The 13263-nt window shown below is 41.2% G+C and overlaps 1 protein-coding gene across 1 annotated transcript in view; it reads left to right on the top strand.

The window, feature by feature from the left end:
* Positions 1 to 13263, top strand: part of ADAM17 (ADAM metallopeptidase domain 17) — a 35369-nt gene that overhangs the window by 5943 nt on the left and 16163 nt on the right. Inside the window, 6 exon segments of the mRNA XM_033054591.1 lie at positions 7188 to 7320; positions 8785 to 8905; positions 8907 to 8919; positions 9721 to 9809; positions 11818 to 11986; positions 12541 to 12671. Coding sequence (XP_032910482.1) covers positions 7188 to 7320; positions 8785 to 8905; positions 8907 to 8919; positions 9721 to 9809; positions 11818 to 11986; positions 12541 to 12671 — 656 coding nt within the window.

Genomic DNA, 13263 nt, shown 5'->3' with positions numbered 1-13263 from the left:
GAGTGGTGCATAACAAGGTGTCTCTGTTACGAAGGGAGGCACCTACAGCTGCCCCCCTGGTAGATGTTGATCCATAATTACTGAGGTGTTGAACAAGAACATGATATCCCTTGTCTCCTTTCTAACTTTTTCAGGTTGTCACTGAAACAGTAAAATTCTGCCCCTCAGGACCTGTGATGTGCCTCAAATTTTGAAAGCCTGTGTGTGAATGAGTCCAAAGTTGTATCTACAAGGAGAAGAAATGCAGTCAGAAGTGAAGGGTTTGGTCTCACTAGTGTAGTCTAGACAGTAATTAGTGTCTAATTAGTGTCTACGTAGAATCAGCTCCACTTGAACTTATTTAGTGACACAGCAGGATTTTGTGAGGTGGTATCTTTGTACAGTAGTGAGGCTTGTAGTGTTTTGATAGCCAGACAAGTGATCTGTTTCCAGAGAACACTGCATCCTGTGCCTGGGCAGTTCCTCTCTGCAGGATGTATGAAAGCATGTGATTTGGGGATGGGTTGTGCTGGGGATTTTTAACATTGAGTCATATGATGCTGTTCTGGTGTAAGATGGGATGGCTGTATTGCCCTTGTTTCACTTTAATTATGAGGACTTCTTTATTTTTATGTCAATATTTGTCAGGATATTGCTTTTTTTTTCCCCCTTTGAAAAGTGGTCTGTTGTCATTAATAGGACAGACTGTTATTAAATCCAGTAGACCCAACAGTATAAGTTCTGTTCCTCACTGGTCCTTATTTAAGAAGTGATTATTGAAGGAGATAATTTGCAAGGTTGGAAGTGTGTGTAGGAGCCATTGTGGGTATTCAGCTGTATTCAAAACCATCAGAAACAGCAGCTTAATTGTCTGTAGAGCTTCTGCTAAACAGAATTTGCACCCTTAAGGAAATATTCCCACTGCCTAGAAACAGATGTTTATTTTACTGTGGGAAAAAACCTTTGGAGTAGTATAAAGGTGCAGCTACATATATGAACAAGTTTTTCCTGAGCTGAGCTAAAGGGTGTTTAGTAAGCTGCTAACTTTTCCATGATACCCATCACTGGCATGTCTGAATGTGTGATAAGGAAAGAGCAGCTGCCCAGTGTAACTGCAGGAGGAGTGCACTGTGGAGTAGGCTGGTGGACAGTAAGCAGCAGCATCCCTGCCCTCCCAGCATGAGGGCTGATTAACCCTACCCCGAGGCTTCCTCTGCTGCTGACTGAGTGCAGGACCTTGTTTTCTCACGTGGTTTAACTAGTTTGGTGCAGCTGGGATCCAGTCAAAAACATGCCTTTTAAAACATTCAGTAGTGCTGACGTGGCTGGCCATTCTTACTAACAGGTTTGTCCAGAAATGTGCTCAAACAGAGTGTAAGCTTTTATCTTGTTATGGTTTATTAGAATGTTGATGTGTATTTGGTTCTTGCTTTGAATTTGTTTCTCATACAAGTTCTTGTGTTTATATGTTCTCTATGAGCAAAACAGCAACCACTCTTCAGTTGAAACAAGTAAACATGATTTATCTAAATTGTTAAAAGCATAGGCTGTTTTGTGTGGGATAAGTGTTTCCATTCACTTTGTATTGTGTCTCTGGCAACATCTCTCTACCAGACGTACTGGGGAAAGATGTAACAGCACATGCAAGCAGTTGTTGCAGAGCGACTTTCCTACGATGAGCCTTCTCAATGTGTCCTCTTCATAACAGTGTCCTAAAAGCAGCTCAGAGGAGGTATCCACAAACATTTGGGCATGACTGCATCACCTCGTGCCTGGCACAGACCATTTGTGTGCCCAGTTGAAGTACAGATATATTTGCCTTCTCCATTGGCTCTCCTGAACGGTGCTGCAGCCAAACGATCCGGCTGTGTTGCCGCCAGTGAGCAGCTGTTAACTACAAACAGAGGGGCAGCTGTTTTATGTAGGGTGATGGAGACCTGCTTTAGCTCTTGTGGTTCAAGCTGGAAAGACTCCAGTCTGTGTTTCCTGGTCTAAATTCTGAGACTCTGAATTATATTTCAAATTACTGTATTTGGTTACTTCAGTTTAAGTATTTTAATGTACAAGAATGGCGTACAAAACTAAATAGTAACAGTAAAGAATATGGAGTCCTTCAGCTATTCAGTCATTCCTCCACTGAATCAGAAAAATTGTTACTAGTCAGCTGCTCATAGCTTTTGATAGGTGTTTGATACCCATTGGAAATCAGCTTGAGATCAGAACCCAAATGTAGTTGGTGAGTACTGCATGAAATACAGCCTGGAGCCTCTTTTTCAGTCTTGGAGATTACACTGATAAAACAGTCCCACTGCAAAATCCTTCCTGAGTGTGTTTGCAGTGCTTGTTCTAGGTCTGCTCCCTGAAGGCTTTTTTGACAGAAAAATTATTTCTGCTTTTATTTCCTTGGGATAATTGGAGAAATAACTACAATCATTCCTGCAAACCCCACTGATTATCTAGTGGTCTTTTTAAAATCCCAGAAGTAATAAATTTTTTAAAATTTTGGATCTTGAGTTTTACATAGGAACATCTCCTATCATAGGGATAATTTTGAAGAGTGTTTTAAAAAATATTAATTATATGTTCTGGGTTAAAACTCCATGCTTCTAGATAAGCTTAACCTTTCCACAAACAATGCAGTGCAAAAGAATGCTTATGAAATGGCTGACTTTCCACATTTACTTGTTGGGTTCCGGACAATAGATGGGGCATGAGATCATGGGAATTTACTGTTGCACTTGTGAAAGCCAAGCTGGTTGGAGAAGGGTGACATTGGTATTTGAATTGCTCGCTGAGCACTGAAAGAGAAACTTCTTTTGCAATACATGCAGTGGCCTCCAACTCAGGGAGTTAAGCTGTTCTCCTGTGTACTCTTCAGCTCTTTGGTGCTGGAGCAGAGTTAAAAGATACTTTCTTGTGTTAAGTTGGAAGTCTAGTGCTAGGAGACTTTTAGCCTAGAAATAGAAGAGGGAAGAGTTAGTGAGTTCAAAGCTGGGGGTAGAGGAGGAACACTGCTATGGATTTCTTCTTGAGAGCTTTGGGATATCATCTTTGTCATTGATGTTCCTTCCCTGTCTCTCTCACAAACCCTTGATCTGTATGTTCTTGGGAGGTTTCCCTCTGGGAAAGAGGGTACCATGAGGTGAAGGCTGGTGGCAGTAAATAAATACTACCATATCAAGATGCAATTAAGGTGTTCTCTAAAAAGATAGGAATGCAGAAATCTAGGAGGGTGTGGAAGGGAATGAACCACAAAAAAGTGGTTTAGGAAAACTAAACTCAAGTCTGATGAAGCCCATGGGAAATGACTCTTGGACCATAATGAAGATAATGGGGAAGGAATACCAGAAAGATTTTTAAAGTTGAATAAAAAGTCAAGTACAGTAATTTCACAATTATAAGCCGCACCTGATTATAAGCCACACTTCTGGGTGTTGGCAACTTTTCATTCTTTGTCCATATATAAGTCGCACCTGATTATAAGCTGCACGTTACAGTACAGAGTGTGATAAAAGGTATCTATTCTATCACCATTTGTTGAGGGTGGGGGCAGTGATCCTTATCTCAATGGCAGATATTCTGCTAATGGGCCATCCATTGAAACCAGGCGGGGCATTGTTCTTAATCTTTTCACAACCCATCCTTCCTCCAGGGAGTCATTTTCTGCCAATGGCCCATTGAGTCCCACTGTGGGACTGATAAAATTACTGCATCCCATTGGAAGTTGCTCCAGCCAGGGGGAAGAGCCCAACATTTCTTACCAAAATAAAAACAGAGGTTTTGGGACACTAAGGGAGCCCCTTTCTCCACTGGACTCCAGAGGAATACCGGACTTCTACACATCACCACTGGACCTCCAGGAGGGAAACTGCAACCTTCTGCAGGAGCACTGCTCCAACTGAGCCACATCTGTCACTGCAGGAGGATGCAGCCACCATTTAATGAGACTGCTACCAACACCCTGCCTGACAGGGTGTCAGGTTGTACTCTGACTTTGTCAGGGTTTGGAGTTTGTTTCTTTGTAGTACTGTATTTCTATTTTAATTTCCCTAGTAAAGAACTGTTATTCCTAATTCCCATATCTTTGCCTGAAAGCCCCTTGATTTCGAAATTGTAATAATTTGGAGGGAGGGGGGAGGGGGTTTACATTCTGCATTTCAAAGAGAAGTTCTGCCTTTCTCAGCAGACACCTGTCCTCCAAACTAAAACAGCAACTTTTCGTTCTTTGTCCATATATAAGCTGCACCTGATTATAAGCTGCACTTTGGGTTCGGACCAAAATTTTAGTCAAAATGGTGCGGCTTATAATAGTGAAATTACTGTATATGCTTTCTATGGCTCCCATCCCTATGCAGACTGCTGTACAGTTGGACTCTGTACAGTTCTGTGTTTTCTTTAAAGTAATGACACTTCATCTTTTATTTTCAATAAGCTATGAACATGGATTCATTTTTGCAATATGAACATTTTACAGAAAAATTTTGGTTTGAGTGTATTATCAACATATTTCTTTCACATCTGTCTGGTACCATGATTAGTTAACAGATTGTGTCTGGGAGCAGCGTGTCTTAAGCCTCTACTTATGTTGTAAGTAAAATTAAAAGCAAACAAATTTAGGAAGGGTAAGAGGAAATATGAACAAGTGCACTCTTGTTTCAGGGTTACAGGAAATGGGAGTGCCGTGTGTTTCATTTGTTACTTCAGTAGAATCATCTTACTCATCTTCATGAACTTTTTAGGTCTTGTTCTTACTACCCTTTCCTGTGTCTCTGAGACATTTCCAGAAGGGTGTTTGTGTATGTTAAGGTGGAGTAGGACTTGCCTACCAAATAAAAAAGCCTGATTTTTTTAGCAGGGTTTTCAGTTCTCTTTCCATGAAACTGAGACATTTATCTGGGTGTAGTGGCAGCTGCATCTTGCTCTCTGGTATGGCTTTCTCTTGGTTCTGGTCTGTACTTCACAAGCAGAGGTGGAAAAGGACAGTAATGTTTCGTAGCTGGGGTTGTGCCTCTCGGGCAGACCTTGTGCTTGGCGAGTCCCCAAACAGCAGCCAGTGGCACCACACCTCTTGTTTCTTGCCCCACATACCACACGCTTGGTCCGTATCTTAAACCAACGTTGGGTATCCTCTGTATCAACAGTCACTTTAATTGAGGAGTCAACTCTAGCTGAGTTGGTGAAAGAATCTTGAGTTTGATTAAAAGAATTCAGAACTAGCAGTTTAATGAGGTTTTTTTCCAGAATTTCCTTACCTGTTCCTACCCCCGTCCTAGGTGGTTCTGGATGAGGGCAGATGCCAGACAAAAAGCAATTAATTAGAGCAGACTTTTTAACAAAAAAGTTTGGAAGGGGAAGTTAGGCATTTACTCACTGTGTGGCTCTAGTGAAGCAGCTCTGCAGTATATGGCAGCCTAAAGATGAGGGAGGGCCCTGCCTGATGTCGTGTATGGGGAAAATCCCCACAACAGAAAATACAGTGATAGAAACCTGGCTTTGCATATAACCCGAAACACATGGTAATCAATTGCAGGTGCTCTCGACCTGCGAGTTGTAAACAGAAATCAGGAAATTGCAACTGCATTGCTTTTCCTGTGTTGCTCAAGGGCCAGGGAGGAGCAGCTGGGGAGGGAGAAGCCTGGGAACTGCTGCTCAGTGGTGCTGCCCAAGAAAGCAGCCGTGTCACCCGGGCCTCACTGAGTGGGTCTGGTGCACAGCCAGGAGGGCTGTGGGGGTCTTCTTCACTCTGTGCCTTCCTCGCTTCACTGTACACAAGCACATGTGTGGCTGTACACTGCTGGTTAATTCTCCCCACCCACCCCGCTTGCAAAAGGAAAAGCAAGGTGCTTCGCTTGCCCTGATCAATGCATGTGTTCTTGAAGCTTTCCTGGGCTTTGGAGGCACGGATTTGGGGATGAATTATGGTACTGAGTGTCAGGTTTAAAAATCCCGTATTATTTCAAGAGCTATGAGCATCTCGATATCAAGTTGGAAGTCTTGGTTCGTTGCACAATAGCCAGTAAAAGAGTTTGCTAGGGGTACTGCTTTCTTTAAAGTCCAATAAAACACATGAGGTGGCTTTACTGAGTATTGCAAGCTAGTGACCAGGGGCTCTGAAGGAATGCCATCTTCCTTAACAGAAAATCTCTTTGGTTTTTTATCAAGTCTGGTTTAGAAGCATAGCTGGAAAAGAAGGGGAAAGAAACAGGGATTTTTTTTTAGTAGAGATGTCTAGGTGAACACTTCTGTAAAACACATCTGAATCCTCATTTAGTGCAGTGAAGAGTGAACATGTCTGGTCTGGCTGAGAAGGAAAATAGCAATGTAGGAATTGAGGCTGTAAATAGCAACTGAATCTATCAGTGCTAGTGGAAGCCAGGGTGGTTGTTGGGTGTGTTGCTGGGTGGTGGGTGTTCCAGAGAAGGAAGAGTGTGGATGGGTCATTTGGTGAAGAAATGCCTTACAAAGTAGCAGGAGGCTTTTTCAGAAAGAGCCAAACACTGGAGCTGTCAAGCACTTGTTAATGGTGGAAACATCTGCAGAATATTGACCTGAATTTGTAATTTGTGTACTGCTCCCATGGGGATTCAGGCACTTGGTCTCCTTTCTCTGAACAAGTTTTTGTATTCTGAGCAGGAAAAGGAGTTTGCATGATGGTAAGGTATTGGAAACCAGAGTATCTCACATGAGTTGCCTTGTTAATGAGTTCTGATTGACGGTGCTTAGCAGATACCTGTTTTCTGGCTACTGTTGGGCAGAAAGGCCCAGTACAATCCAGTCTGCAATTAACTTGGTTTAAGTCTCCTAGGTTAAACTATTTTCTTCCTCAGACTCACGTGGGGACCAGCAGGTGAGGAGGGTAATTCAACCCAGAGAAATGGGAATGTTCTCCCTATTTTGTTTCTGGGGGGCAGCCAGGGAAAATATTAATTATGCATTGCTGTGGCAGTAAAAATGATGAATTGGTTGCTCAGAAATTGTAGAAAAAGTGAAGCAAACTCTGTCTCTTTCAGATCGTGTCTTGTCTCACTCTGTGATTTCTACTTGCCTACACAAAATAGACCATTACAGAAATGTACAATAGTTATCCTAAAATTAGAGCAAACTGTGGTCTTACTGTTGAAATGGGAGTCTCTGGTTTGCTCTTTTTTTATGTGTGCATTTGGAAATAAAGTATTTTGAAACGAAAACTTTCCTTGTTGCTATTTCAGACACAGTTGAGTCCATGCTTTCAGACTACGACATCCTCTCTCTGTCTAGCATCCAGCAACACTCACTAAAGAAGAGGGACCTCCAGCCTGAGACACACGTAGAGAGGCTCTTAAGTTTTTCAGCCCTGCAAAGGTAATTAAATCATTAGCAGTGAAATAGCATAATATTTTCCTTCAGTTTCTGATGAGTAATGTGCAGTTTCAAACTCAGAAATTGCTTTGTTTTCTGTCATGGCTGGCCAGTTCTAGGTTAGTGATCTGCATGGTTCTGACTTCAGAGGGGCTCAGAGGAAAGGGGAAAGTAAGTTCTGTTTTATTTCTCTGAAGGCTGAAGTGGCAGTAATTTAGGATTTCCTTTGCTTTATTCATAGGTTTAGTTTCATGTAGATTACTCCCACTGATTGGATTGAATCTCACTTATACCTCATCTGGCAATGTTGTCAGTACTTCTTGACTGTCCTATGGTTCTTGAATATCTCAGCCTTCAATTTGGGAAGTGTATTTGGTGTGTTGCCCAAGAGATTTACTGTATTTATTTTCATGGAAGTTTAGACCTTTTCCTACTGAGTATGAATGTCCCATTAAATAAAATACTTATTTTAATCTTTTGGTTTGGTTTTTTTTTTTTGGTTTTTGTTATAAGAGGGGGACATAAAAGCTTAGGAGAAAGGGGGAGCAGAAGTAGAAGGGAGCAGACATGAAGATTGCAGAGGTTTTATTCAGAGTCAGAAAAGTGCCTTGCAGGTATTTCAGTGCTGAAATTGTCAATCTGAAATGGGGAGCAGGGTGAGAACACTTTGTATTGACAAGTGTAGATTGATTTTTGTTTGTCTGACATATTTTGTCTCTGTGTATTCATGTGCCTTCCCCTGTGTCATCTTAAACTGTCATGCAAGTTATGCATAATTTTTGAATCTCTGAATGTTTGAAAGGGCAATTTTTTTTTTTTAGTTTGGAGGCGCAATTATGAAAGATTAATGGGATCAGATGTCTGACTGTCCCTGCTTTGCCTCATGCACCCTGGCTTTAGGGTGAGGTTGCCAATGACAATTACAGAATAAATGCAGGGGAACATGCCAAAAATCTTTGACCCAAAGCCCACATAAACCAAGAGCCTATGAGGCTTCTTCCAGCAAAAGTTATCAGCTTACTTCTTGGGATAGTGTTTAGTTTTTGTGAAAAATATATGGAATTCAGGTTTCTGGTTTATGGTCTTCTGCCTGTGTTATGTCAGAAAGTAAGAACTTCAAGATTATATAATTTCAAGTAGATGAAGAAATTTCTTGCTCCGATTTTTTTTTTTTTTTCAATAGTTACCAGTAACTGGTTTTGCTTAACTGCAGATGGAGAAGGCACATCATGAGCAAACTGACGGTTTTGGATTTTGGGGATTATTTTTTTAACCTTTTCTTAATTAAACATCTGTGACTCTTAAAATATTTACAGTTATCAATTACATAGTATATGTTTATGTAGGCTACTTATCAGAATTAGTGCTTTTTAACTTCTTTTGGACCCTCAATAAAATGGAGATTGAATGTATCTGTTGTGTGTATATACTTTGCTTAAAAATAAATGTAAGTAAATTCTTTTACAGGCACTTTAAATTATACTTAACTGCAACTGCTGAACACTTTTCAGAAAAATTTCAAGCATTAATTGTGGATGGTGAAGGCAAGGAAAAGGAGTATCGTGTTCAATGGCAAGACTTTTTCACCTGGACATGTCGTTGGTTAGTATGACTATGGGTCAGTGCTGAGAAACCACAGCTCTGCTTGAGTCTCTTGGGCAGAGTAAATGGTGTATTTCCCTCATTTGCATCAGATATGGGTAGGATGAAGAAATAACTGTAATTCTTATCCCCTTGGGTTTTCTGGTTTTGTTTTTGTGGTGTGTTTGGGGAATTCTTTTAGGTTTGGTGGGTGGTAGGGTTTATGGCATCAAGCTCCTAAGATAGGACTCTTGTGTTTAGTTTGGCAGAACACAAAGGTATAATTTACTTAAGCAGTGGCTTGCAAATTATTATTTTTTTTAAATGCTGATGGTGGCTTTAATTCCAGCTGGAATGTAGGACTTGGATGTTCCTTGCCACAGAACACAGAGCTGAGGTAGAGGTGATTCAGTGATGCACAGACTGTTCAATTAAAAGACCTTAAAGATAGTTCTTTGTAGATTACTTTTCTGTGAAGAAAGATGCCATGCTCCACTTTCATGCAGTGCTTCTAACGCTTCTACTAAGTTGTTTTGATTTCTTTGTTGCCTTTGTGATGTGGTGAGACTTTTCCACTGGAATGCAGTCTGACGCCATGAAACTGCTGTCTGATAGTAGTTAGATGCACACTGCTTTTGTTGGCAGAAATGCTGTGTCCCCCATTAATTTGCTGATTAATTTTTTTTTTCCTTTAAATTGAACAGTACAGAGACTGAGGAAGGTAATTTGTCATGAAGTTTAGAAACCCCCAACAAACAGTGTTTGTGCAGGAACACATACAGACAGCTGAATTAATTTAATTCTTCCATGCTTATGTTAAAGGAGAACATAATTCCAAGGTTGTGGCACATATTGGGGATGAAGATTTTACAGTGCGAATCAATACTGATGGAGAAGAATACAATATCGAGGTATGCTTTGCTCTGGAAAACTGCATCCAAACAATCACCCTCTTTTCCTCTGAGAGTTCCTCTTCCTTGTTAGTTGTGTTGGCACTTCTGTAGCTCAAACTGGATTTGGTGGTAGTGTTTGTTTTGGGGTGAGGAGGGAGACAAATAAAAAATCAATTTGGCTTGCAAGTGTTGACTTTTATTAGTGAGTGCCGTTCTCTGACAGTTGCATATTTTAGATACATCAGGAAGAAGGTATATTTTTAACAGGAAGGAGTTTCAGAAACAAATGGATAACATTAGAAATTGGTGGTGATCATGGTCTGTAACAAACTGTGGCAGTCTAAACAGTCAACGTCTGTGAAGCTTTTTAAAACTGGCTTTGTTATATCTTGGAAGTTTTCCCATTCTTAGAGCTTCATTGAAAATCTGGTATTTTATCTGAAAATCTGGTGATTTCTCCCTACTCCCTTGTTTTTAATAATTTTCATTGCTTGTGTTATTTTGAACTTGGTTTAAAAATAAACATATTCAACAAATATATAAATAGAGACTGTCATAATGAGATGTTCAGTGCAGTATATTCCCAGACACAAGCAGTATTAGAATGGCTGAAAAACAGTAATTATGGCTGAATGTTATATGGATATTGTAATTGTCTCCAAACCCAAAGATATGCAGAATTATGGGTAAACCTGAGAAATCCAGTCATGTGAAAGTATAAAAATGTGATTAAAATGCCCAAATCACTGTACTGTGTTTTACATTGAGAACATTCAGTAGCTGTTTGCTTGTGATGTAAAGCATTTTTGTGTTTGTGGTCCAGAGCAGCTGTGGGTGTGCCTTGTCTCTTGGTGCAGCCAAGCCCCTGTTCCAGTCTGGCTGTGTCTGTGCAAGCAATGTGACTGTGAGGGCAAGCAATGGGGTGCAGCCTCTGCCTTGCCCATGCTGCCTTGCTGGCGGTGTCTCCAGGTCAGCTTTGGCCACTGACAGCCCTGGATGAGGTGATTCCCATGTGCAGTTGCAGAGGGAGCATGCCTGAGTCTGCTCCCCAAAGGCAGCGTGGACAAAGCTGATCTGCCATTTCCTGCTTTTGTTTTCAAGGTAGTTGTGTATGGTTTGGAAAGGCTGTGGGCCCTTGTGTAAACCACTGTTGCCCTCACACCTTGCCTTAGTGTGTGAAACTCTCAGTTTTGTGCTGCAGATGTGTTGCTGCTGATGTGGCACAGCCTTCACGTTTCGGGACCTTTTTGCTGTGAAGTGAAAGCACAGTGTGGTTAATAATGGCTGGCTGAAGGTGCAGGAGCCCTGCCTAAGGGCCAGAGGAGATCCAGAGCCAGGTGCACGATGTTGCAGATGCAGGCACCCTGTGCTGCTTGGCTTTGGCCAAAGAACTGACCCTGTCCATGTCATATTTAATGGTGTTGCTTTAGCTTTAACATTCATATAACAACAGGACTTGTTAGTAAAGCAAAAGGATGGTTTGTATGCATCTGCTATGGGAATTGTTATCTTTCCTTGAGATTTCATGGTGTTCTTTGGTTTTGGGAAATGTTCATGCTTGTGAGTGACTTGGGTAGCTATTGAACATCAAAGAGCCCACATTCTGCTGTTGGCTTAAAGGCCCTCTGTCACCTGCCTCTTCCTGTGCTTCTGGTCAGTCGTTTGTTAGCAGTTAAAGATATCCTCCTGGCTCCCTGCTGTTACAGAAGGGAGCAGGGAATATGAGAAGCCTCTTCAGCATGCTCAGATTCTGAAAAGAAAAATTCTGTCCTATGGCCTTATCAGGTAGCTGCCACTACTTCGTTAAGATGCTCTCAGACTTTTGGATTCCCCTGTAGCATAAGAGAGTGTACTTCTGTTGCCTTTCTTGGGGATTTCATTTTATCAGTAGATCTGTTGCTGTGGGTGAAGTGCATTTGTATGTGTGGACAGAAAGCTGTGGAGATACAATGGTACATACATAAAGTTTTTTACTTTACCTAGACCTTGGGTTCACTGTGTTCCTAATTTCTCCTTGTGCTGTCAGCCGCTGTGGAGATTTGTAGATGATGTGGAGGATGAAAGACTGCTGGTCTACAGATCTGAAGATATCAAAGATTTCTCAAGGTTGCAGTCCCCCAAAGTATGTGGTTATTTAAAGCTGAATGAAGATGAACTGTTGCCAAAGGGACTGGAAGACAGAAAACAAAATGAAGGTGAGTGTCCATACCTTGGGAGAGCAGCGTCTTTGAAACAATTTAGCTTTTTCAATTCACTGTGGGGATGGAGGGGGGAAGCAGCACTCCTTATGCCTCTTAAAGCAACTTTGTACTTCTGTGCACTGTGCAGCAGGTGCTGTTTGGCTCTGTGGTCACTCAAGGAATCCATCTTGAGCTATGATGGGGTTTTGAGAGTTTTTGGTCCCTCTTTCCTCTGTCCTTCGCTGTGTCAGCAAAAGTTGGGGTAATGACTAGGAACAGGAGGAGGAGAAGTGCTAAGGCTGAGGTGATGACCATAAAAGCTCTCTAGGTAAATCTGATTAATAACTCAATTTCACTGCTATGCATTCTTTTCTTTATAGTAAGTTTGAGGACTGTTAGGAAGACAAAATTTAAGAATAGCAATTTAAAAAAAAAACCCAAACTAAAACTAAACATCCCCATTCTCTTCTCCCAGGACCTTACCCACACTCACATTCAGGTCTTAAGTAAGGACAATAGACTCAGCAGTGGGAGTAGTGTTGAGTGTTTATTTGAAATATTTACTTTAGAAAGCACTCTTCGGAAGAAAAGAGCCGTTCCAGAGAACTCCAAAAACACGTGCAAGATGTTGGTAGTGGCAGACCATCGTTTCTTCAAGTACATGGGCCGTGGGGAAGAGAGCACCACTATAAACTATTTGGTAAGTAAATATGCCCTGTTCAAATTTGCTGGAATAGATGCAGGAAAACACACTGATGCAGTAGTTAAAACAACATACATCTTATACTACTTCTGTACACACAACTTTTACTTGGGAAAGTGCTAAATCATGCTTTAAAAACATTCTACAATTAAGCTAATGTAGTTCAGTAGTCTTCAAACTTCACTTGAAAGCAAATACCTTCCTTTCGTATACTTCTGTTGGCTATGCCATTTTCTGTGCAAGAGCTTCTCTTTTCTCAGACTTCTAGAGTCTCCTGGATTTTGAAATCCACTGTAAATGATCTGAGCATCTTTAAAGTTCTAGCATGTTTAATGAAAGGTTAAAGCAACTCATGTAGATCTTATTTTCCAAATTCTTTTAGGATTCTCTGTCTAGAACAATAAATTAGAAGCAGGCCCAGTAAACAACTTGTTTGGTTGTACACTGGTGTTGTGGATTAACCCCAGCAGGCAGCTCAGCCTCAAGCAGCCACTTGCTCTCTCCTCCTAGATGGAATGGGGAGAGAATCAGAAGGGTAAAGGTGAGATAACTTGTAGGTTGAGGTAGAAACAGTTTAAAAGCAAAACCT

The sequence above is a fragment of the Catharus ustulatus genome, chromosome 3 (assembly GCF_009819885.2).
Source record: "Catharus ustulatus isolate bCatUst1 chromosome 3, bCatUst1.pri.v2, whole genome shotgun sequence".
Lineage (NCBI taxonomy): Eukaryota > Metazoa > Chordata > Aves > Passeriformes > Turdidae > Catharus > Catharus ustulatus.
This window is presented reverse-complemented; position numbering and strand designations above follow the sequence as displayed.